The sequence below is a fragment of the Papio anubis genome, chromosome 6 (genome assembly GCF_008728515.1).
Source record: "Papio anubis isolate 15944 chromosome 6, Panubis1.0, whole genome shotgun sequence".
NCBI classification, from domain to species: Eukaryota; Metazoa; Chordata; class Mammalia; order Primates; family Cercopithecidae; genus Papio; species Papio anubis.
The window spans coordinates 104,640,569-104,666,629 of record NC_044981.1 but is presented as its reverse complement, the minus strand read 5'-3'; the positions used below and the strand labels follow the sequence as shown (position 1 = coordinate 104,666,629).

General features: G+C 47.5%; 1 protein-coding gene across 5 annotated transcripts in view; it reads left to right on the top strand.

The window, feature by feature from the left end:
- ZDHHC14 (zinc finger DHHC-type palmitoyltransferase 14) overlaps nucleotides 1-26,061 on the top strand; it is a 300,740-nt gene that overhangs the window by 242,862 nt on the left and 31,817 nt on the right. For 3 of the 5 annotated variants that reach the window (XM_031667336.1, XM_017958193.3, XM_017958194.2), the window contains 3 exons: nucleotides 8,078-8,215; nucleotides 12,325-12,373; nucleotides 25,361-25,463. In XM_031667336.1, the coding sequence (XP_031523196.1) occupies nucleotides 8,078-8,215; nucleotides 12,325-12,373; nucleotides 25,361-25,463 (290 nt within the window). The remainder of the gene's footprint in view (nucleotides 1-8,077; nucleotides 8,216-12,324; nucleotides 12,374-25,360; nucleotides 25,464-26,061) is intronic. The other 2 variants (XM_017958195.3, XM_017958196.3) reach the window with 2 other exon arrangements.

The window sequence follows — 26,061 nt, the reverse complement described above, 5'->3', positions numbered from 1 at the left end:
TCTTTTCCTGTGCTGCAGAGTCCCAAGGGACCCCGGACACAAAGGCCAGGCCTGGTGTGGCAGGTCCCATTGTGTCCCCATTCCTGCTGCCATGCTGGGCTTTGGGTACCCATCACCCGATCAGCCTGAGTGTCTGCTCCAGCAGGGATGCTTTGGGTCCTCGGGGCACTCTGGCACAGCTACCAGCAGAGAATTGAAGGGGGAGGCAGTCACAGGTGGTGGCTCAGGGTGCAGATAACACGTGGGTTCCAATACTGACTCCTCCATCTGCAGTTTTCTTACCTGTAAAATGGGAATAATAACATTGAGTTCACCCGGTTTCATGAGAATTAAATGACACAGTCCATGTAAAATTCTTAGCACAGTGCCCAACACAAAGCAAGGTCAGGTAGAAAGATTATATAAAAACAGGGGTAGGTGGAGCAAGGCAGGTGAGGTTGCTTTTCAGAACTCTCCTGAGTCACCGGACACAGTAGCAAAGCTATTGTAACTTAGATCTTACCAAAAGACCTAGAGCTGCACGAATCATTTAGAGTCTAAGGAAGGGCTTGGTCCTCTAATCATTTAGAGTCTAAGGAAGGGCTTGGTCCTCTAATCCTTCAGCTAGTTTAATATTTAAATATATTCCTATTGCATAATTTTATGAATTATGTGGTGACCATAGAGGCAGGATACAATATGTTCCACTGGATCTCAACATTCGTCTTTCTAAACAACAAATAGAATATACCGCATAAGGCAAAATTTTTCTAATTTTGGAGGTAAAAAAGCCCTACGTTTAAAGAAAAGTAATTTTCTACTTCAGACCTTTAAAAACATGTGACTTAATTTAAATGTGATTAACATTTAAATTAGAAATTTAAACTTCAATTGCACATTTCCATCTATTTTCCACCAGATTCTCAAGACACTCTTGGGGAACGAGGCTGAGATTCTTATTTCCCACATCCTGACCAAGCTGAGCCACCGTCTGCCAAGAGCCTGTGACCGCTGCATGGAAAATGCAGAATCCTGGCTCTGGGTCCCCTCTCCATTGCCCATGCCTGGCCACAGGACATAATTTTTATTGAACTCTGGATCCACTCTTGAGGGCCTGTGTTAGAACCCAACTTCTGGGAGAGTTCAAATTCTTAACATTTCCTGCCAAACATTTCATTCCCATCTCTAGCAGCCTTCAAATATAACTTCTGCAAATACTTTCCCCTCAATATTTCAGCGGATTTTTTGGTCCCTGTCCTAGTGTAATAATTCTCTGCTTCTCCATATTTTTAAGGCCCCTTTTTCATATTTGATCTCTTCCAGAAATTAAATCTTCCTCTAATCTGAGGAAAGGCGCAGCTGACTAAGCTCAGGATGGGGCCAGTGTCCTGACCTTTCTTACTGATTTCCTCCGCTGTCAGATATGGAGTATAGTACCTACCCTCAGGGCTGCTGTCAAGTTAAATGAAATGGTACTTCCAGCAGATACTCAGTAACTAGTAGCTTTCCTTAATCATTAATAATATTGTTTCAGGCTGAGTGTGGTGGCTCACGCCTGTAATCCCAGCACTTTGGGAGGCTGAGGCAGGTGGATCACCTGAAGTCAGGAGTTCGAGACCAGCCTGGCCAACATGGCAAAATCCCGTCTCCACTAAAAATATCAAAAAACAAAAAAACAAAAAAACAAAAAAAAAACCAACAAAACCAGATGTGGTGGTGGGCATGCCTATAGTCCCAGCTACTCAGGAGGCTGAGGCAGGAGATGCTGCTTGAACCCAGGAGGCAGAGGCCGCAATGAGTCGAGATTGTGCCATTGCACTCCAGCCTGGGCAATAGAACAAGCCTCCATCTCAAAATATAAATAAATAAATAAATAAAATAAAATTGTTTTCACCATTATTTAGAGTTTTAGGTTCACAAAATAGGACCATAGCTCTTTTACCGGAACTATGTTCCCACTGGTCACTTTAATGGAACCTTCTTTGTCCACTTAGGATCTGAGGGCAGGTGACTTGCATTCCACTGTAGCCTCTGAGGCTCTCACTGGTACCCCATGGAGCTTGAATAAAATCACCCCTGCCTCCCACCATCTCTCTCCTCCCACTCTTTCTGCATGAGCTGATCCAGGCCAACTGTTGTCAGCTCTTAGCACCTAGTCAGTATCTCCCAGCCCTCAACCTTCTCAGAATGTATTCAGAAGTCCTGGACCCCTGTTTTGTCTTATGCTTGGCATGCCCAGAATCTCATGTTTTGCTTGCATTTGTCAATGTCTTCACCTGGCAACCTGGAGTAGTGATCGCTCATAGACCTACTAAACAAGATTGAAAATATTTCTGCCTTTACTTAATCCATAGTTACTGGGTGTCTACTGCATGCCAGGCATATAGGTGCCAGGGCTCTGAGGGTGACTAGAAATGATTCCTCCCCTCTGGGAACCAGCTGGATGAAAGAGGAGAGCAGGTCCGCAGGTTGCTGCAGGCAGCTCGGTGCCACCAGAGGCATGGCCAGGATCCTCGGGCTAGCTAACTCAGTCTTGTTATTTTCTAGAACCTGCCAGGTTTTCCAGCCATCCCCCACCCTCAGTATTCCATTCACCAGCTGGCTCTTAGGGAGTAGCTCCTTATCTTTTGATATGGTTATGCCTTGTGTCCCAACCCAAATCTCATCCTTAATTGTAGTTCCCATAATCCCCACGTGTGGTGGGAGGACCCAGTGGGAGGTAATTGAATCGTGGGGGTGGTTTCCCCCATGCTATTCTCATGATAGTGAGTGAATTCTCGTGAGATCTGATGGTTTTACAAGGGACGTCCCCCTTCACTCACCTCTCATTCTTCTCTCTCCTGCTGCCTTGTGAAGAACACGTTTGCGTCCCCTTCCACCATGAGTATAAGTTTCCTGAGGCCTCCCCAGCCCTGTGGAACTGTGAATCAATTAAACCTCTTTCCTTTATAAATTACCCAGTCTCAGGTATGCCCTTATAGCAGCATGAGAACAGACCAATACATCTTTTTTTTTTTTTTTTTTTTTTTTTTTGAGACAGAGTCTCGCTGTGTTGCCCAGACTGGAGTGCAGTGGCACTATCTCAACTCACTGCAGCTTGCAGCCTCCACCTCCCAGGTTCAAGTAATTCTCCTGCCTCAGCTTCCTGAGTAGCTGGGACTATATGCACACACCAGCACACCCAACTAATTTTTGTATTTTTAGTAGAGACGGGGTTTCACCATGTTGGCCAGGATAGTCTTGATCTGCTGACCTTGTGATCTGCCTGCCTCAGCCTCCCAAAGTGCTGGGATTGCAGGCATGAGCCACTGTGCCCAGACCTAATACATCTTTTAAAATGAGTTCTCCAGAGATACTGTGGTATAGAGACCACTGCCTTCTGGCAGGACCCAAACTTTAGAATCAAGGAATGTGGCAGCAACTTCAAAGTGTTTGTTGAAGAACTTCCCATCACATGCGCCCCTAACCCTGCCACCCCTGGCACACAGGACAGCCATTCAGTTTTTCCACACAGAAGGTATAGAAATAATACTCCAAGTTTGGCTGTGTGGAGCTTCTCAGATGTGCTCACTTGGGCTCCGGGGAGCTATGTCATGTGTTGGTTGCAGTCCCTTGCTCTCTCCCCAGCTCAGCTTGTGCCTAATTCTTGACAACTTTCTATCCTGGATACTGAATGACACTAGCCTCCCCACTGGAAGTTATAACTCTGACAGCTCTTTAGCTTCCGCTCCTCTGAGCGCATTCAGAGCTGGAGGCAGGAGGGTGGTTCTCCCACCAGGACAGGGCCACTGCTTTTCCGTGGCCTGTTCTCATCCTTGACCCGAAAAGGAAGAATGCTGTCTGCTGCCAACAATGGCAATCCAGCTGACTGACATGGAAGCTAAATTAGGAGTTCATTCCTTGGATCTGAGGAGTATTTTTGCATCTGAAAATTATGTCCTCACCAAATAACACAAGGAACTCTTTGAAGTCATGGTGTCCTATGTTGTGGCTGTTTCTTCTTAGTATTCCAAGCACCTGATACAGTACTGGGTACATGGAAAATACTCAGTAAAGTCAGTGTAGCATTTAATGGACAGGAGCTCAGGTTGGGAGACAGACAGAGCTGGGCCCCCATCCCAGCTTTGCGATACATTAATTGTGTGACCTTGGGCAATGCACTTACTCCTGCAGATTTCCTTTTGATAGGATGAGAGTGTATTCTGTTACTTGACAAATATGTGTTAGGCTTAGAGTAGGGTTGGCAGACAAGCACAAGTGTAAAACAAATGTGGGGATGTCTTAGTCCATTTTGTGCTGCTATAACAGAGTACTACAGACTGGGTAATTTATAAAGAACAGAGATTTAGTCTCTTACAGGTCTGGAGGCTGGGAAGTCCACAGCCATGGGGCCTACATCTGGGAAGGGTCTTCTTGCTATGTCCTCCCATGGCAGAAGGTGGGAGGGCAAGTGAGTGTGAGAGGCAGAGGGGGATCATTCCTTTATCAGGAACCTGCTCCCACAGTAACAGCATTAATCCTAAACCATTCATAAGAGCAGAGCCCCCATGACCTCATCCCCTCTTCAATGCCCCGCCTCTCAACACTGTTGCACTGGGGACTACGTTTCCAACACATGAACTTCGGGGGACACATTTAGACCATAGCAGAGTCTTTCAGATGCTGCCAGGGTCCAGCTGATTGGATTTGCCCATGGGTTGGATGTCGGGGTGAGAGAAAGAGCAGGGTCAGGAACGATGCCTGGGGTTCTGAGTTGAGCAACTGGTCAGATAGAGAGTCTGAAGAGGCACGTGTTTGGGGAGGGAGGACAGGATGTCCTCTCTGGGACAAGTCAAGTTTGAGGGCCAGTCAGGCCATTCAGCAGGAGTCTGTTGCTGAAGGTGAGAGGCCGCCATTCTGGAGTCATCAGTGTAGAGTGGCATGTGGACCTTGGGATGAAAAGGGATTGCCAGTGAGAGAAAAAGACAGTCCATGGAAAAGAGACCCTGGGTGCAACTGATCATCAGATGTTGGGCAGAGAGGAAAGCACAGACAGGGAGGTGGGGAGAGCACGCAGGCTTGAGGTGCAAGAGTGTGGGGTGGGGGTTAGGCAGGTGAGACCACCGGCCCGAGGACTCTGATGCTTCCTGACTCCCTGGAGGCACCCACTGAGCCTCTCAGACTCATTACCACCATAAACTCAACAAACACAACAGAGGACATGAAAAATATTCAGTAGGGTAATTTCTCAGTGAGCCTAGATTTTTAGTGGGATTCCTGCCACTAAAATCCCAGGAAAAGTTTGCCAGAAAAAGTTTTCAATACAAGTTTCTAGACAGGAACTGCTTTTAGCTCAGGGCTACTGGAGAGCCAGGAGTTCACACTCATCTCTAAGACGGCACTGGTTTCCCAAGAAGCTCCCAGACTCCACGAGCAACTGTCTCGGCGGCGTCATCTGTCGCTTTCACTTCGGTAGTTACTCTGCCTCCGTCGGGAAAGCACAGTGTCACAGCTTAGCTGTTATTAAACTTTCTAAGCTAAAAATACGACTGACTCCTATGGTAGAAATGGTCTGTAGTGTGCTGCAAGACCTTCATGCTGGTCCCTGGTGTTAACGATGCCTCCCAGGCCCTATGTCCTTCTTTGCTGGTAGGCAATTTTCACTTCAGTTAAGAGGCTCAAACCCACCGTTGAGAGATCAGCCTTCCTAGAGTGAGTAGGAGATTCCAATCCAGCATGTGCTTTTATGCCCCCAGCTTTCACTCTCATGCCCATTTTCTTTAGTCATACATGGAGAAGAAAAGTGGTTTCTCAAAATGACATCCTCCAGGTCTTAAGAAATTCTGGCTGATTCAGATTCTTTTCTCTGTGTGCACGTCGTCACATAGATATAGACCTTTCATTATACAGACTGTGTAGATCAGTAACTTGGGGAAACGAAGTTTGTTTGTCATTAATATTTAAACACTAAATTTTTTTTTTTAGAGCTGTTTTAGGTTCACAGCAAAATGGAGAGGCAGGTCCAGAGAGTTCCCATCCACCCCTCCCCTCCACATGCACAGCCTCCCCCATTATCAACATCTCCCATCATAGTGGATAAATTTGTCAGGATTGATGAACGTGCATTGATACATCATTATCATCCAACATCCACAGTTTAGGGTTCGCTCTAGGTGTGGTCCATTCTGTGGCTTTGGGCAAACGTATGATTGTATGTTTCTGCCATTCCAGTATCACACAGAGTATTTCCCCGGCCCCGGGTATTCTCTGTGATACACCTGATATACCTGCACAGCCCTCCCCAGCCCCAGGAAGGTGGTTTTTGTGCAGTTTGTTCTCCCAGCCATGGGGGGCCAGCAATACATGTTAACATGTAGCTCACATGGGTAGGCTCATACAAATTGTTTTCACTGAGTGTCAGCATCTTAGAGGCCATCAGCTTATCACCAGGTCAGGGAGCTCTGAAATCTCTCCTCAAGTCCTCTGCTCAGATTGGCTGTTTCTTGTTACTACCACTTGCAGACAGCAATGATTCTCTTGCAGTTCCTCTGCCACCACTGTCATTCAGGTGTCCTCATGCCCTTTTCAAGAAACAAGTTTGCATTTGACCAAAAACACAAGATGACCGATTTATGATACATGACCGGAAAGTCATGAAACTAACTGCCTTGCCTAACTTTATAATGTTTTAGTTATATGGTCACACCTCATATAGCACTCCTGGTATGTTTTCAAACACATAGAGATAGATGAAATATGAAAACTGGATACAAGTTCAGCTTAGAAAAGAGCCAGAGGAGCTGGACGCGGTGGCTCAAGCCTGTAATCCCAGCACTTTGGGAGGCCGAGACGGGCAGATCACGAGGTCAGGAGATCGAGATCATCCTGGATAACACAGTGAAACCCCCTCTCTACTAAAAAAAAAAACACACAAAAAAACTAGCCGGGCGAGGTGGCGGGCGCCTGTAGTCCCAGCTACTCGGGAGGCTGAGGCAGGAGAATGGCGTGAACCCAGGAGGCGGAGCTTGCAGTGAGCCGAGATCCGGCCACTGCACTCCAGCCTGGGCGACAGAGCGAGACTCCATCTCAAAAAAAATAAATAAATAAATAAGAAAAGAGCCGGAGGAGAAAGCTAAGTCATATGCCCAGCAGTGTCCTCCCCAGCCGCCACAGGCAGTCTTGTATGAGCAGGTGTGTTAGGATGGTGTTCTCAATAGATCAGCTGAGTAGTCAAGAGAAGCCCTTTGCCATTACTTGCAAGGGGAAGAACAAATCTTAAATGCATTACAGACTTTGTGTGCAGATGTCCAGGTGAGAGGCCTTGCGTCTGCACTTAGGGTACCATGGGTGATCATGTAATGATGTCCATATCAGACCCTCTCTCGTCTCTCATTTACAAAGTGCCAGAGGCAGCCTGTATGGTAAGAAAATGGGAGCAGCTCTCAAAGGCCTGACCTCAAGTTCTAGTTCCTCTGCTTCTGAGCTGAATGGCCCGGTGCAGGCAGTCTCCCATCTCTCTAAGCCTCAGTTTGCCCATCTGTAAAATAGGGTAACACCATCGTTTTCTTCATAGGAATGTTTTGAGGCTAAATGTATTAATAAATGTGATTGATATCTGCTGAACGGTTGTAACTGAGGACAAAGGATTGTCCCTCTGTCCTATCACAGGCCCCTTGTGGCCTCTCTCTATGGCCATTTACTATGCAAAGAAGGTCACTTGATTGACATCCAACCCCAGCCCAGAACTTACCATCAGGCGATGTTGGTTCCCTCTTAAGGGACTGTTGTTTAGTGAATCAAAGAGGTTTCTTTTACCAAAGAGAGAAATCTTTACTTTCCAAAAGAAATGAGATTTGCCCTCCTATTTCTTTAAGTTGCCATTTAAGAAGAATGCATACGCTTTGTTTTTTCAAAACAGCTGCGTTCTGTTGAAAGAATGACGATGTCCTTGAACTGTCTTGATGTGAAACATTTCTCTGAGTAGTTAATTTGGAAACATGCAGAATAATATCATTGTCTTATATTATCAGAATATTGGGTGGGAGGGGCGGGGCTCCTGCAAGTAAAAAGACATTTTATTAATTGATTTCCACTTTTTTTTTTCTGCCTCTCATTTCAGAACGGTTTGATCACCACTGTCCCTGGGTAGGCAACTGTGTGGGGAAAAGAAACTACAGATTTTTTTATATGTTTATTTTATCTCTGTCTTTTCTGACAGTCTTTATATTTGCATTCGTTATCACCCACGTCATTCTTCGTAAGTATGCTGGCGAAATCAGATTACGTATGTAACCATTTGCCTGACTTTGGTTTTCTGATTTGATTTTGATTTAATATTTTGATCATTTCGGGCTCTCTCTTTCCCTTTCTTTCTCCCTTTCCCCTCCTCACTTCCAGCCTGCCTCGCTTTTGTTTCTCACCCTCCTCCATCCCTCCTCTGTCCCCCGTCATCCCCCACTCCCCACCCCATCTTTCACAGCATTTTCCAGGGTTCACACCTGGGCCAGACTGCGCTTTCACCAACAATACCTCCTCTTCGATACGCACGTCCCTATTCCAACCTCAGTGACCTCACTTTTTCTCCTGCTAACGGGTCCCCTGGAAGACTCATCCCCACATTTTGCACAAGGGACAATGTGCTGCAGTGATGATCATTGAAGAGCAAGGTTTTCTTCCTTAATGTGATATCACCTTATGCCGGAACAGTCACCAGTCACCCTCCTTAGAAAAGATGTCTGGGAAGAAAGACTAGGTTTTCTTGCACACAAATCTATATATGTTAAAAACATACATTTGACAAGATGTTTAAGTATCTGCTAGAACATGAGCTAACTACCCCTAACATATGAAGGAAGCAACTTTGATTAAAAATTAGATTTGGAAATCAATGATTTTAATATCGATTTGCCTAAGCAAATGGCATTTTTTCATTTCCTATTCTGAGGGTTGTAACTTTGAATTTCCTTTGTCTCTTGGTCATTCACTTTCCTACAATAGAAAGTAATGAGAAGGAAGTGAATTTGCATTGAGTTATAAATTTAGGCCTTTGAACTTCCATTACAGTACGAAACACAACATTAAGCACTAGCGTTGCCTCTTGTCTACATTCCTGAAGCGTAACCCCTCATTAGCAAGTCCGTAGCTTCTTTCTGGAATGTTTCCGTAAGTATCTGCACAAAGGCTTCACTTCCTTCCCAGGCCGAAGTGCTCAAACCACAAATGGCGTGGGCTGGGCTCAGGCTCATGTTAGGAGCACATCTTCCTCCCTTTCACTTCTGGTGGGTTCCTATGGGGGTGGGGAAGTGGGTGGGAGGAAATGTTTTGCATTCATTCTTTTTGAATATTAGTCAAACTGGGCCGTTAAATGGACCATCCCAAATTTTCATAGGTACTTTCAGTCCTAGTTCCCATTCTTTCTGGCTATAATCTTTCATCCAAATGTGACACAAATGTGTAATATGTGCTTGAGAGCCATAACTTGGTGGACTTGCAAGAGGAGAATGGACTCCCACCTTTTCCACACCAGCTGGGCAGGATGCAGACAGGGGCACCCTCTGGCTCTATTTTCGCAGTCCTCAAAATGGCAAAAATGTGGCTAGGGTCCTATCTGTGCATTAATAGACAAAAGAAGCAGAAAGAACGACTAGGGCATTATATGTTATTTTCAAAGAAGCAGTTGTTGACACAACTAGGGAAGAAATACGAACCGATCCTCCAGCACACACGTGACACTGAAAGGCAGTGTTTAGACATTTTTATTTTTATTTTTGAGATGGAGTGTCGCTCTGTTGCCCCAGTGGCGGGATCTCGGCTCACTGCAGCCCCCGCCTCCCAGGTTCAAACAGCTCTCCTGCCTCAAGTAGCTGGGATTACAGGCGTGGGCCACAGTGCCTGGCTAATTTTTGTATTTTTAGTAGAGAGGGCCACCATCTTGGCCAGGCTGGTCTCGAACTCCTGACCTCCGGTGATCTGCCTGCTTCAGCCTCCCAAAGTGCTGCGATTACAGGCGTAAGCCATCCCACCAGGCCTAGACATTGTATTTTTATATCACCTTTAACAACCTCAAGATGCTTTTGTGTATATTATGGGATTGTATTTATGGCCTTGTCCCTACATTGTGGATATCAAGGGCCAGTTGTCACGTGCTTAGTCGTATACATAAACTCAGGGAACACACACATGCATGCTTATGGCCTCACACATACTCACACCCTTACACACCCACACTCACACACTAGCCACACTCACACATATATACTCACCCATATATATACACACACATACTCTTACACACCCACACTCACACACATAACCTTACCCACACCCATAATCACACATACCCTTACACACACATACCCTTACACACCCACACACTTCTAGCCACATTCACACTCATATACTCACCAATAAGTTTCACATTAATGCATACTTTACACCCTTACACACCCACACTCACATGCACCCTACACACCCACACCCATACCCTTACACACCCACACTCACACACATGCCCTTACCCACACACTCACACATACCCCACACACCCACATACCCTTACACACCCACACTCACACAACACCCCCTTTTACATCCACACTCACACTCTAGCCATACCCACACTCATATATACTCACCAGTATGCTCACACACTCTTGCACTCACAGGCTGTTGTGCTTACTCACACTCACGCTGTTGCACACACACATGCTCTCACACACACTCTCACAGTGAAATCTGCACGTGCCACCGCACTCCGGTTGTGATGTGTATTTCACTTTCAGCTTCTCTAAGGTTTTACTCACCCTGGCGCCACCAAACTGGATTTTACTATTGTCTATGCTTAAATATTGCAAAACTGCATCTCTTCTTCTACACAAAAGTATTAAGAGTTTACCTGCCTGTAAGTTATTGGAATATTCTGGGCAAAAGAAAATAAAACTTTTCCTTTTCCCTTGTTCGACACCCCCTCCTCAGTGAACCCCACGATACGACCCCACCACCCTATCTGGCTTGGCATGTGATGCTTTGGGAAGGGCACGGGGTTTACATGGCTCCTGTTACCCCCTAAGCCTCAGAAAACATTGGCACAGGCAGAGAGGAGAACTGTCATCTGAGTCTCTCTGTGGGATCCTGGGCTCTTAGAGAAAGGACTGGACAGGGAGTGGCAGGTGAAATTTCTGTGGCCTCCAAGATTCCTGGGAAGGCCAAGTCTGGATTTCCTTGGAGAGGAAGGAGGGTTTAGGCAAGCCACATAATTAGGGTGCAGTAGAGAAAGAGAAATCATTTCTTTTGGTCCCTCATCTGCCTCAGGGCTTCGTTTCCTCCCCGTGGCCGCACAGGCACTTGCATCTGTGCCCTTCGGGGCTGGCAGAGATGGAGGAGGAAGCCTTAAGCACCATTTCTCCTGATTAGCGCTCCACGCAGCTCCTCTCCACAGCCTCTCCCACCCCCTGTGTCCCACTACTCAGACACATGGGCCGTGGGCACAGAGGGAAAGGGACCTTGGGAAGAACAAGCCACTCTTCACCCTCCCAGGTGGTCGCCCATAGTGGGGCACATGGGGACGCGGTGGCCACTCATCCCCTACCACTAAGTCCCACAGTGCAGCTGTGCCCGCGGTCAGATGCCACAGGTCCACCATAGCACCCATCTGTTGTGTCATTTCCTTGCTGCACGAGGGCCGGATGATGTCCCCAGAGGCTCATTGGCTTCCCACAGCACAGAGGGACCTGGCACTGCTACCCCAAGATGGGATTGTTAAAACTACCTCTTTTTTATTTTTAAAAGTATGATGTCAATGCATAAAATAAAAATTGCTTTCTGTCAGATGCTGCTTTATTCAAGCCCCTAAAGAAATGTTTTCTTGCCTAAGACAGCTCATATTAAAATGTCTAAAACCCAAAAGAAGTCTAATAAATTTCAGCTTTATAACTTTGTTTACTCTGGGTGTACAAAAAGAAGTCTTTTATATGTAGCCTAGTTTCCAGAACTTCCAGGGTCAAAAGTTAACAAATTTGGGGAAAACAGAAGAGAAAAGATAGCATGCAGTATTCTGTTTTCCTATTAAAATGAGGAAAACAAAGGAGTCATCAGAACTGTAATTTATGGGAAAGTGTGCAGACATCCATCTGCTTTTATTGAAAAAATACCCTGCAGATGTTGGGCCTAATTATGAATCCTCCCTTTTCTTGGGGAAAAACTTTAGTGGCGTCTCAATCTCTGATCAGTAAACTGGGTGTCGTAGCACTTACAAAATAGAATTATTTCATTGCTCTTTAGCCATCTATTATTTTTATGTAGATGAGAGCGCATTCAGCACGAAGGCTGTTTATGTCTGAATACTAAATGTTGGTTTCATTCCCACAGGTTCACAGCAAACAGGATTCCTAAATGCCCTTAAGGACAGTCCTGCAAGATATCCTTTGTGATGGTTCTGTTTTCACGATGCTAATGTGTTGAGTATCTGGCTGACCTTCTATGCGCACACCTCCTCATCTTCTGCCCTGGCCTTGCTTCTCATGTATCTTATTCCAAAGAACTCCCCCAGATTCACTGGCAGGAGCAGTAGCTTCTGAATACTTCCATCCCCGAGTGACTCAGCCTGTTTAAATCGAGGGCTTGGAAGCCAAGTATGAATTCTTACCCACCCCCAGAAATCAGGATGGATTTGTGTTCAGTCAGGTTGGTTTGGGGAGAAGTAGGGCTGGGAGCTGCAACTGATCTCATTTTGATTGGCAGGTGGTCCACACAGAACATGTAGGGATGCCCACGTGTGGGTTGCGTCCTGGTATGCGGTCACCAAGTGAGAGTCTTCAGACCCTTCTGTATTGATTCTGTTGGGGGTTACAGTTTGCCATTCGGATCACTATATTATTTCCAGGAACAGAACACCCTTTTACAACCCTGAACAGATTGAAGATGGTCAGTCTCGAGTCGTTTGGATTAATGAGGATGGTTTCCCATCCTCCCAAGCATAAATATGGGGATGCACCATAGTATTTTGAATCTTGAAAGAAAAGTGTGTGCCCATTAAGTGCTTGAATGAGGTCCCATCCCTCCCAGGGGCCCCAGGCTTTATACAGATGGGACCCCCTGACCTGGCTCGTCAGGGACTCAGTTCTCTTTCTTCCTCATATCATCAGGTAGACTGGACTTGAACTTCTCATTACTCTTCAGAGTAATTTTCGTCTTTAGGTAGGGAATTCTTCGTTTTTGTTTTGTTTTGTTTTGTTTGAGACCAAGTCTCACCCCATCACCCACTCAGGCTGGAGTGCAGTGGCATGATCTCGGCTCACTACAACCTCGACCTCCCAAGTAGCTAGGATTACAGGTATGTGCCACCATGCCTGGCTAATTTTTGTATTTTTAGTAGAGACGGGGTTTCACCATGTTGGCCAGGCTGGTTTCAAACTGCTGACCTCAAGTGATCTGCCCGGCTGGGCCTCCCCAAGTGCCGGAATTACAGGCATCAACCACCATGCCCAGGGAGGTAGAGAATTCTTAAAGAATGAAGAACTTTAATATGACTTATGTATGTAACATGTTCTTCTGAAAGTCAGCCTGCCATGTCCCTGAGAACTGGTATGTGTGTTTGAGCAGGGGAGATATTTCAATAGATCTGAAAACAAATGTGGTCCTATAAATATATATATATTTCTGTAATAGACAGTATCTCTTTTTCCAGTACCTCTGTGTTTGTGGGCAGCATAGGATGATGGTTACAGGTCCAGATTCTATTGTCAACTAATACTTTTAAAACTCAGATCGGTATTGTGGATGGGGCCTGGGACATAAGGAAGGTGTACAAAGGAGACTTGGAGAATAAATTCAACAGAAAGGTCCTGTCTTCTGTTAATGATTTGGGAAGACGTTGACTGAAAGGAAAGGTGACCCAGGGAATGAATGAAATCTTCAATACCTGTGCTATTAGGATCAGGTTCAGCAAGAAATGTCCTCCTCTGTTCCTCTCCCTAACTCTACCAGGGGCGACATCCCCCCACTGTGACCTCTCTGTGCCCTTCTGTCTTCAGGGAACCTTGCTTCCACAAAGCTCATAGCCAAGTTGTCTCTCCCTTCCTAAAGAAAAGGCTTGCCTGAGTCTTACAAGGAACCGTTTGTATCATGAAAGCATGCTGGTCACATTAAGTTTTATAAATGTGCCTCAGAACTGGCACTGGGGCCCGGGCTGCCAGCTGGAAGTTTTTCTGAAGCCTCACATATGTGGCAGCTTCAGCCAACTCCCCCCAATTCTGTCCTGGCACCTGTGCCTCCCCGAGACCCTGTGCATGTGCAGGAGGCCTGGTGCATGTTTCAGACACAAATATCCGTGACAGGAATGCCTCTCGGCTGGGAGGGGGAAGCACTTCCTCGCTGCTGAGAAAGGCCGACCTCAAAGCCTGCTCATTCCAGCTGCCTTGTGTCCGGCCCGCTGGTGACCTTCTGCTCCATGTGTGTTCCCTGACCACCACCCTTCAGGTGGAGAGTGGAGGGGCTGTGTGTGGAGTGGCCTTGTTGCTTCCTGGTCTTTCCCCCCACCCCCCGAAACGGAGTCCCACTCTGTCGCCCAGGCTGGAGTGCAGTGGCATGATCTCGGCTCACTGCAACCTCCGCCTCCCGGGTTCAAGCGATTCTCCTGCCTCAGCCTCCTGAGTAGCTGGGATTACAGGCACCCACCACCACGCCCGGCTAATTTTTGTATTTTAAGTAGAGATGGGGTTTCACCATGTTGGTCAGGCTGGTCTTGAACTCCTGATCTCGTGATCCGCCCGCCTCAGCCTCCAAAAGTGTTGGGATTACAGGCGTGAGCCACCGTGCCCGGCCACTGCCTGGTCTTTATCAGAGCTCCTAACAGACCTCCCAAGTCATGCATCTTATCCTATCAAGATCCCAGAAGGGCTCTCAGTAGAAACCAAGTAGGCAGTCCTGGACTGGGGTCAAATGTTTTAATACCTGCTCCATGGCAATTAATTATGAGGTCCGGAGTCATTTCTTAACCCTTTTGTGTCTCAATTTTTTGACCCACAATAGTCAACCACTATGTACTTGACAATGATATGCTGACAAAGTCAGTTATTCGGGAAATACAGGGAAGACCCAGCTCCAAAGCACGGCTTCCAGGTGTGGCCAGAGGGATTTCAAAGAGACTCTGCCAGAATCTTCTTTGAGAGTGCACATCTGCACACTACATGGTGTGGCTGGGCTGACAGTCTGCAGAACCAGGAACACGGCATCCCCCATAGGGGCACAGACCGGTGCTGCTGTTAGGAAGCAGGCGTGGCGGTAGCGTGCTGGCCATGCCGGGAGCCCACAGCGGGAAGGAGTGCGGGAAGGGAAGGGAGGAAAAGAGATGCTCTTACTTATTCGGGCCAGAGCAAACTTTATTTTGCCCTGAAAATCATTCTTAGATGGAGGTAAAGAGTTTTCCCTGTTGGCCCAGTTTTTGAAAACGCATAAAAGTCTCAGCTGCTGCCTTTCCAAATAGTGTTTCCTCATCTGGGTGCTGACTCTTTCCTCCCACAGCCAGATGCTCCTCCTTGCAGGAGTTCCCGGCACCTCCTCCACACTCAGGGGCTGGGCAGCCACAGCCTGCTGATTACATGCAGGTCCTTAAGCACCTGACACGGTCCGCACCTGCACCTCCAGCCAAGGCCTTCCAAAGTGTCAGCCAGGGCATAGAGCCCGAAAGCAACACACATCCCTCATCGCACAGGTCACTTGATGGTTTTAAATACACACACACACACACACACAGAGTGCTGTCTATCCTTAGATATGTATGTGTATGTATGTTTAAGCCCTCCTGTATACATGTGTATATAGCTATAGATGCACACACACATATCTAGGATTATATAAGGATATGTAAGTGTGTGTGTGCGCATGCATCTTTATCTGTATGTCTGTCAGTAAGTTCAGATGTGGACAGACATGTCCTCCCCAGAGTCCAGGTTGGAAATGCTTGCGGGACGCCCTGAAGGCCATTGCTGGCCCACACCGCTCGCAGGGAGGCTGCCCGTCCTCACTTCCCTCCTGCTGGTTCGCTCCCTGCTTGGTCTTGTGGCGCCTCCATTATGGACCCGAGGTCCTGCTGGGCTCCTGCCTGGAAAAAGGAGACTTAACTCTAAACCCAAACTATCCCAGGGCAGCCAACAAAAAGACCCTGATAAAACCCATTCCTCCGGGAGAAAAGCGGGGGCCAAAAGCAAGGTCCGGGAAGAACCACAAAGCTGTTCCTAGCGCGGGAGAAGTGAGCAGTGCAGGCAGCACCCCAGCCTGGGTCTCCTTAATCCTTTCTGGAAGCAGGAATGAATTTCAGGAACATCAGACACACACCCACACTGCAAAGCAAGGTGCTGGGTGCTTTAACGTGCAAAGCACAGAGACATTTCTTCTGTGTGCCAATGACGCCCCTCCCCTCATCAACGCTGTGATTGTCTAAAAGTTCTGTGTTCCGACAGGGTGCTTTCTGTTTGAAATATGTGCTTTGGAGAAGAGTTCTTCCTTCAGTGGGTTTATTAAGAAGTATTACACAGATGATTTTTTTCCTAAGTTTGTGTTCCGGAAGAATAAGCATGCATTGGGTGCTGCTGGCTTGCCATGTGTTTCTGAAAAAACATTAGTTCTGCTTATTAGAGAACCAGGTGCTGAGTAGGGCGGGATCCCATCAGCACACCTGTTGGTATTTTTGGTGCCTGCCTTTCCTCTGGACGCCTGCGGCTTTGGAGGTGGCATGGGGATGCCAGCGGGAGCTTACGTAGTATAGCCCTGCAGCTCCTGAGGAAGAGTGTGCCAACCTCAGGGGCCACTCAGGCAGAAGCCTCAGATCACAGTGACTGGGAGTGCTAGAACGGAAGATGGGTCCTGCTTGTCAGTGTGGTGGGGGATTCTAGCATTAGAGAAATGCTAAACTCAAGACCTCCCAACCCCTTCCACTGCCGAGATCCTGAGAACTTGAGAGTGGCTGTTGGGATGGCTGGTTTATGATGGATGAGTTTGATCTGGGGCATGCTCATAAAAGCTGTCCTTTGATTGATGGCAGAGCTGCCCACAATTCATCCTCTCCAGACCTGTACTCAATCCAGAGGAAGGATCTATAAAGTCCCACGTTTTTAAAACTGAAGGACGTTTCCCAGCTGACTTGCCTGAGCACAGCACTGGAGTCTAGTGAAACCTTTGCAAGTGACCTCTGCAGCATTTTCTCGGGCAAGACGATAACTTGTATTTTCACATTTTCAATGACCTCATATCTAATCTCCTGATCGTGCAATAAAAATATTTTGATGAGAAATAAGGGCACAGGCAAAGGTTTCTCACAGCGGATTTACTCTGCAAAATATCCAACTAAGAACAATGTCATCAAGGAAGTGAAAGAGATTAGAAACAAAAATGGCTAATAGACAACCATCCAGGACACCCTGGCAGAAACATCAGTGTCAATGATGGAAACATTGATACACTGAAAGCTCTTCATCAGGCCCACATAAAACCCAGCAGAACTTTAGGAGAAGGGAATCGAGTAGCTTCTACTGTTAGTAAGCCCAGACTGGGTGGTACCTGGGCAGCCCAGGAGGAGAGGGAGGTGGAGGCAGGGGAGTAGAGGAGGCCCTCGATGGCTGTGACAGAATGCCTGACTCATTTTCAGGTGCTTAGCAGGCCCCTTCCCAGCCTGCACCGTCAGCCCTCCCAGGGGTGAGGGATAGGGCAGGGTGCCTGATGCTGGGATGCAGCCTTGGAGGGTGCACTTCTGACTCAGAGTCCATAGTCGGTTCTCCCTCCCTCCCTCCTCCTCCTCCTTCCTTTCCACCTCCCGTTGCCTGTACCAAACTCCATTTCCTATCCTTCTTTGTATCAGAGAAGCAGAGGCAGTGGGCAGGGGCCTCTCAGGGCCTGTGGCAGTGGGGTAGCTGCCCTGTACCATAGGACAAGAGCCCCCTGGCCTTCCCCAGGGACACAGACGAATGGAGAGACTTCTCAAAAAAAAAAAGGGACTGGTCCCTCTGTCCACACAGCCAGGCATGTTCAAACAAAGGAGATCCACTCAGCAACTATTTCCTGTAAAAATCATTCTACTCAACAGCCACCATGGGCAAAACCTGCCAGGTCACAAGGTCGAGAACTGGGCCCTGGAAGCATGAGGCGCGGACATGGAGCAAGCACACAAACGCACTGGCTTGCCCTCTTCTGCCGGCATCTGCTGCTGCCCAGATCTGGGTTCTCGCTAGGATTCCTTATGCAGAATAAAGCTTGGGTGCCATGAAAAAGACACCCTGTGCTTGGGGTGGGGCATCCTGCAGGGACATCAGGAGAGGTGGTGACGGGGACCTCCGCGCAGGGCTGTGGGAGATGGGTGGGTTCTAGTGGGGGACATGGAAGGAGAGGTCTCAGGCAGCTCCTACAGCCTGAGCAAGGCCCAGAGGATGGTGCCAGGGGCTATCAGGAAGGGGCAGCCCATCTGCAGAGCCACGCCTGGCATCCTGGTGGTGTGCCCACTCGTTCCACATTGGGCAGGGTGCCCACTGGGGCTGGGCATCAAAAGGAGGCAGGGCTGCCCATCAACATGTGGTCTGCCCTACATCGTGTGAGCACACAGGTGCACTTACACACCCAACTGTGTGACGGAAAACTAAGAGGGGCTGTGGTAGCTGAACTCCTATGGCGTGGGGGCAGGTGTGACAGTGTTGAAGACTGTGAACTTCAACACTTCATCCCCTGCATGCTGGCAGGTGAATGACATCATCAGCTGGGTTGTGATGCTTGTTTTAAATAATTTTTTTCTTTTTTTTTTTTTTTTGTTGTTGTTGTTGAGATGGAGTCTCGCTCTTTTGCCCAGGCTGGAGTGCAGTGGCGAGATCTCGGCTCACTGCAACCTCCACCTCCCAGGCGCAAGCTATTGTCCTGCCTCTGCCTCCCAACCCTCCTGTAACTGGGATTACAGGCACTCGCCACCAAGCCCGGCTAATTTTTTATATTTTTAGTAGAGACGGGGTTTCACCACGTTAGCCAGGCTGGTCTCGAACTCCTGACCTCAAGTGATCCACCCACCTTGGCCTCCCAAAGTGCTGGGATTACAGGCATGAGCCACTGCACCCGGCAAGAACATTTATCTTGCATCAGGAGACACAACAGAGTAGAACAGATGTTTGCAGAGGAAAGGCTCCCGCGGGGGAAATCGGTGGCAGAGGGACAGCTCAGTAGGGAGAAGCAGGGCAGTGGGACCTGTGCCTGGAGAGGGGTGAGGGTGGAGGAGTAGGAGCATTCTGGCAAGAGTACCTGGGGGAAAGGGTCACGCTGGAAGAGGGATCCAGCTAGTACCAGTTTGGAGAGCAATGGTGAGTTCTAAGATACGTTTACAAAAAGAACCTAAAAGATAACACACATGAGTCTCCCCATTGGCCTAGAGTGACCTGAAGTTCCTCTCTTTAGTTACCTGCATGAAATATGGAAGGAGGGAAAAATCAGCTGCTTGTCCATGAGAATGTCGCAGCCTCATAGGAAATGTTACCCACCAGGTGCCTGTCGGGGAAGCCACGTGGTGATGCCGCCTTGGCTTCTCCGATTTATGGAGGCCAGAGCCCTCAGAAACACGTGCTGGGGAGCCAAGGGGAAGCCCTGCCCGTCAACAATCATTTCAATGTAACGTAGCATTAACATCCAATTAAAGGGATTACAACCATTTTTAATCATGACTTATTGTTCAGCTCTCTCAAAATGTGGAGGGTTTTCCATGGTTGGTAAATCAAATGTTGATTGATTCTCCGTTTGCAGAGGCTGTGACAGAAAGCGTTTTCATCCCCAAGTTGCATTCACTGGACACTGACCCATCTGAAAAGCACAGTGGCCTAATACGTATCGTCCGTTTTAATGGGATTTGGTAGGAGGATCCAGGTTGGCCCACAGAAAGGACACCACAGTGGGAAAATCACGAAGGCAGCACAGGTCTTTTCTTAACTTGTCCATCCTGATACCTGCTGATCCGCAGAGGGAACCCAGAAAGTAGGTAGGACAGGCGTCCTTAGGCTGCTTCCAGCTGCAGCTGTGCTGAGAAGTTAATGACTTGCTCAGGGGTGTCCGGAGCTGGAGCCCAGTTCTCCCAACTACCACCCCTCCCTCCCGCCAGGGGACTGAGATGCTTCCTGCTGCCCCTAACCAGCCTGACTGAGGGAGGGTCAGGAGGAAAAAGCATCAGATTGTGTCTCATAAGATCACAAGGTGGGAAAGAGGTTGTTTGTTTTTTCAAATCACCCAAATCCTACAAGAATATATTCTCATTGTAAAAAATCCCCAATGGAGGCCGGGCACGTGGCTCATGCCTGTAATCCCAGCACTTTGGGAGGCCGAGGCGGGCAGATCACGAGGTCAGGAGATCGAGACCATCCTGGCTAACATGGTGAAACCCCGTGTTTACTAAAACTACAAAAAATTAGCCGGGCGTGGTGGTGGACGCCTGTAGTCCCAGCTACTCAGGAGGCTGAGGCAGGAGAATGGTGTGAACCCGGGAGGCGGAGCTTGCAGTGACCTGAGATTGGGCCACTGCACTCCAGCCTGGGCAACAGAGCAAGACTCCATCTCAAAAAAAAAAAAAAAAAAAAATCCCCAGTGGTCCAGAAATGCAAGAATAAAAAGAAAGTTTTTCTCTTGACCCTTCCTCCGTTCTGCTGTAGGAACCCTTGCCAGCTTTGGTGTGTCCTTCCAGATGGTCTTTGAGTTTGAATACATCCGTGTGCATCATACACATATGCTGATATGGGGGTGGGAGGACTTGTACCTAAAAAGAGCCCTTCTTTTTGCACGGTTCCACAATTTGATTTTTTAAAATATTTCCTGGAGATGTTTCCATGATGATACATAGATCTACCTCATTTTTTAAACTATTTCATAGAATTCCACAGTGTAGATGAAATATAGTTTAGTCTTCTGTTGATGGATTAGATTTCTTAATTTTTTTTTACTTTTCAAGAAACCAAGTAGTGCATTTTCTTCTGTGTATCTCTATGTGCACACGTTACTGTGTCTCTAGGATTGACACTGGATGTGCCATCTCTGAGTTGAAGGGAAGCACAATTAAATGTCGATAGGGTTGCCAAATGCTCCTCTTAAGACCAGTCTGAGCTCCTGTGCCCCGCATGTTTATGGCACTGGCTGTGAACAGTCTTGTCATTTTGGCCAATTTGATGAAAAGGAAAAAAATTACATTGTTTTAATTTCTGTTTTCTGGATAATAGATTGTACCTCTTTTTATGTTAAGGGGTCTTTTTCTTTTCTTATCACAATATATGCCAGTACATGTCCATGTATCAATTGGGTTGTTTGTTCTTTTTCTATAAACATGTAGGGTTTCTTTATGTTTCTCAATAATAATAATAATCTCTTAGGTATCCTTTGCCAATCTCCAAATCCAACATTTACCGTTTAACTTTACTTTTTTACACAAAAGTGTTTATTAATGAACACACTCTGTCCATCTCATACTACATGGCTCCTTGGTTTGTGCCTTATATCCTCGCCCCAAAGTTACATGAATGTTTCCTTAATTTTCCTCGAATACCTTTATATTGTGTTTCTTATATTTGGTGCAGTAATTTATCTATCAGATAATTTTGTGGATGTGGTGCAAGCTGAAGTTCTAGCTTTATTTTTTCTAAATGTTTAATGAAGTGTCCCAGCACCACTTACTGTTTTACTGTTCTATTCCAGCAGGTCTCAAACTTTTTGGTGTCAAGACTCCTTTACACATTGAAAAATTATTAAGGACCCCCAAAGAGCTTTTGTTTGTGCATATTTTGGAGAAAGAGAGAGAGTTATTTATCATATTGGAAATTACAACTCAAAAAATTTTAAAACACAAGAATGCACACACCCACATCGTATTTGAACGAGAGCAAGGACATCATCTCCTTGGCCATTCTGGAATCCGGGAATTCTGGATATGTAACATATGTGGTCCCATGATCTCTCACCTTTTGTGATCCTCCAAATACTGCTGCAGTATTTGGAAGCTGGTCCCTCCCTGCCCTGTCCTGTCCCTAGTGCAGGGCTGGGTACATAGAAGGACACAGAGCCTGCACTTCTGGGATTAGGCAGGAACTTGAGAGAAGGGTCTCTGTAGAACAGTGCTTGTCAGAGTTTTTCAATTCCATAAACATTCAGTGAGTACTGCAGTGTGCAACCTCTTAGGCTAGGGCTGTGGGGAATTTAAAGCCATCTTTCTGGCCACAACGGAGACAAACTCTCTTAGCAGGGGTTGTGGGGGAGACAGAGGCGTCACGGTAGCTGCTATGATTTGAAACCCATCCTCAATGCAGTAAACGAAGTCCCAGCTGCTTATGAAATCGGCTCCCAGTACAGTTGGATTGTTTCCTCTTCTTTCTCTTTCTAAAAAAAAGACAGTAAATGGGTTTTGATACCTTTAAAAGAAATTTCTGTTTCTTGATCTTATTATGGCATGGATATTTTCAGCATATTGCCAGTGGGCCAGTAAGGAATGTGTGTCTGTGTATTTGTGTCGGAGTCTGAGAGTGGATGTGAAAGGGAACAGACCATGTAAGCTGCCACAGGTTTACAAATCCCGGAGAAGCAGGAGGTTGGGGTAGGTCTAGGGCCACCCGTCTCTTGGCAGGATTTAGGAAAGGGACCAGCCCGAGACTCTTCTGTCATCCCAGCAGAGCAGACTTCCAGCATTCAAGTCCTAGCTCTGCTATTTCTCAAGCAAATTACTTCATTGCTTTCTGCCTTGGTTTCCCTGTCTGTTAAGGGGGAGTCACACTTCTCCCTGGGTCACTCTGAGGTTTAAGTGGAACAAGACCTGACACATCCCAGTGATGCCAGCCATTGTTAGGAATGATGATGCTGATGGTTCCTCCAGACCTCCTGAGTCAGCTGGGTCCTAGGATGTGGGTAGTGCCAGCAGGCTACATCTTGCATCTCGCATCCTACTTTGGATTCATGTCATTTTGACACAGCTGCAAGCTGACAGTGGAACTGCATTCCATAATTTACAAAATGTGTCGAAAGCACATGAGATATTAATAGAAAAAGCTAGCCAGGCTCGGTGGCTCACACCTGTAATTCCAGCACTTTGAGAGGCAGGGGTGGGAGGATCACCTGAGGTCGGAAGTCCAAGACCAGCCTGGTCAACGTGGTGAAACCCTGTCTGTACTAAAAATACAAAAATTAGCCAGGCGTGGTGGTGGGCACCTGTAATCCCAGCTACTCAGGAGGCTGAGGCAGCAGAATCACTTGAACCTGAGAGGCAGAGGTTGCACTGAGCTGAGATTGTGCCACTGCACTCCAGCCTGGGCAACAAAAGCGAAACTTCATCTCAAAAAAAGAAAAAAAAATAGAAAAGGTGCATTTTTTTATTGTTGCTATAAACCTTTAGAATTCTATGTCCGCTGGCTATGATCCCTCCCGGTGAGGGTAATGAGCATAGTTGGCATTGTCAAAGGAGCTGCAGCCACTTTCAGTCTGGGATCCTCACTGCTCGTACATGCCAGGTTTCATATGGTTCATACATAGGAATGTTATATTCACTTTGACTTTGCCATCATTCTACCTGGATCGTAAACTCTGGGTGACACATAAGTATTTCTGGGATTGCAGTTTGGCTCTTCATGTATTATTCAGTAAATAAATCTGGTTCTGTTCTTGATTCTTTTCTACCTTGGCTATTTCTTGTTTCCGTTCCATGTGTCCCCTCCTCTTTCTGTCTCCTGTCTTTTCCCCGTAGCCAGTCCAAACCCATTGCTAGTGTCTAACGTCATCTCCCTCTCACACAACCCAGCTTTCCTGACTCAATCTTCCCACTGGCTCCCTCATCGTGTTCCCTGGACTCCACTTCACCTCTTCTTTCCAGCCAGTGCATGACCTGAATCCCAGGGGAGTTGCCTCCCAGGTCTGCCCCCTCCTGGCAGGGGGGATGTGGGTAGGGAGAGGGGCCTCTTTAGCCCCATTCTGTGGGAAGGCAGTTGAAAATGAGACCATCTTTGCTGCCTGGGACACCATCCATGTGACCCCACGTGCACACAGAGCCTCCACCATTGCCATTTGCCCAGCAGGGGTTGCCCAGGCTGGCGGTAGCTGTGGGTAGGGGTCTGCTTCCCTGTGTCTCTCTGGTCCCCTACCACTGCCTGCTACCATCTCCTTCTAGAACAGACCCAGTGGTTTAGGGCGATGTTGAAAGTCAGTCAACAGGCAGAAGCCCATTCCCTCCTGTTTTGCCTGCAGGCCTGTGTGCCCAGATGGTGACATTGGTTAACCATGGCACAGCAGACCACGGCACCGCACTGGGTAATGTGCTCAACCTTCTGGTCTAAAGATGAATTCTCTCCAGCCTGGAGAAGATCATCACTGATATGTTCCGGCATGGTCTATTTGGCATTCATCCTCGGAAACATTAGGAGAGCAGGAGCGTTTCTTTCTCTAGCCTGTAATAGATCGATAGGGGATGCCAGATGTATGTGTAAACTCTCAAACCCAGGATGAATGGATTTTTCGCCCTGAGAAATATCTGTATCCTGTAAATAGAATTTTATAAGCATTTGTGGGACAGAAAAAGTCTCTGGCCTTTTCACATTGCCACACTCTCGGGTGATGGATCTCATCTGCTGAAGAGCACCAAGCTTTTTCCCTTTGTGTTAGACACATCTTGTGGAACTCTTGACTTCCTCTCTCTCAATGTCCTGCGAGAACTCGTGGTTCCCAGCTGCCTATCAAGCAGCGGAAGATGGCCATATAGGTCAGGGGTTGCCTGAAAGGCTGGGAAAACTCCCCCAAGTAAAAATACCCCTCACCCTGATGTCACTCCGAGAAATGCCACCGCCCGTTCAGGGGCTTATTTTCTCCTTCTTCCCCTTCTCTGTAAGCAGAGAAGAGGCCGCCCACTAAAGCAGAGGGCTTTCTGGGCCCCAGAAGCCATTCTCCTCAGGGGAGACGCCTGTTGGCACTGCAGTCCTCAGCATTCAGAAGCCAAAATTAGAGTCTGCGATTGATGTACAAGTCAATATGTCATCTTTTACCCAGGGCCTGAGCTGCAGCCAACTCAAACCAGTGTGCTTCCTGAGCAGGATGCCACAGTCACTGGCTCCACAGTGAGGCACAGAAAAAGGTGAAGGTCAAGTAGAAGTCAGAGGAAGGAAGTGGGTAGGTGACGCCCAGGGAGCCCTCCAGTCATCACGGAGCCACAGAGGCTGCTCCACGCCAGGGCATGTGACGCCCCCTGCCCTGACGGAGGCTTCCATCTAGTTAGACGAAATTCCCAGAAGAGCAGGAAGCAAGGCAAGGCCGGGAGAGAGAGAGGCCAGCAGCTAGAGTGGCCTGTGCCTGGGGGGGTTTCGGTTCCAGGCCTCCATCACGTCCACCTCTTGCGCAGCCCCTCACTTCCACTTACCTCCTTGACTCGTGTCACTGTCCTGGAGGCTGTGGTGTGCTTCTTCTCTGTCTGGTCCATCGTTGGCCTCTCAGGATTCCACACCTACTTGATCAGCTCCAACCAGACGACAAATGAGGACGTAAGTTCCTGACCACACGAGACACGGGTGTGTTCTTGGGTTTTGGGCAATGGAGGAGAAAAAGGAAAGAAGAGGTCGGGCCCAGCTTCTCCCACACATCCCATTCCAGATGTGAGCCCTTGGGAACAGAGACGGTGCCGTGGAAACTTCTCCACATGCCATTCTGCATGTTTCTCTACTGGGAATCTCTACGTTCTCTTTTTTTCTGACCACATCCATTAGATACTAAGGTTGGCCAAGTGACACCCATTTCTGGCCCTGAAGAGAGTGTTCTTTCTATTCCTTTGAAATGGTTTCATAAGCTTCTTATCACACTTCCCCTGGTAGAAACCATGGCGGGCCAGTATCTTGGAGTGAATGTTTGAGTCTGCCTTTCATATTTAATTTCTCTATGGGAGGAAATTGCCCTGACCCAAAATTTAACTTTTTATCCAGGATTGTCTGCCTGTACTTAATACAGATGAAGAGGAAGTATGAAAACAGGAAACACGGCCGGGCACGGTGGCTCATGCCTGTAATCCCAGCACTTTGGGAGGCCAAGGCGGGCGGATCACAAGGTCAGGAGATCGTAGACCATCCTAGCTAACACAGTGAAACC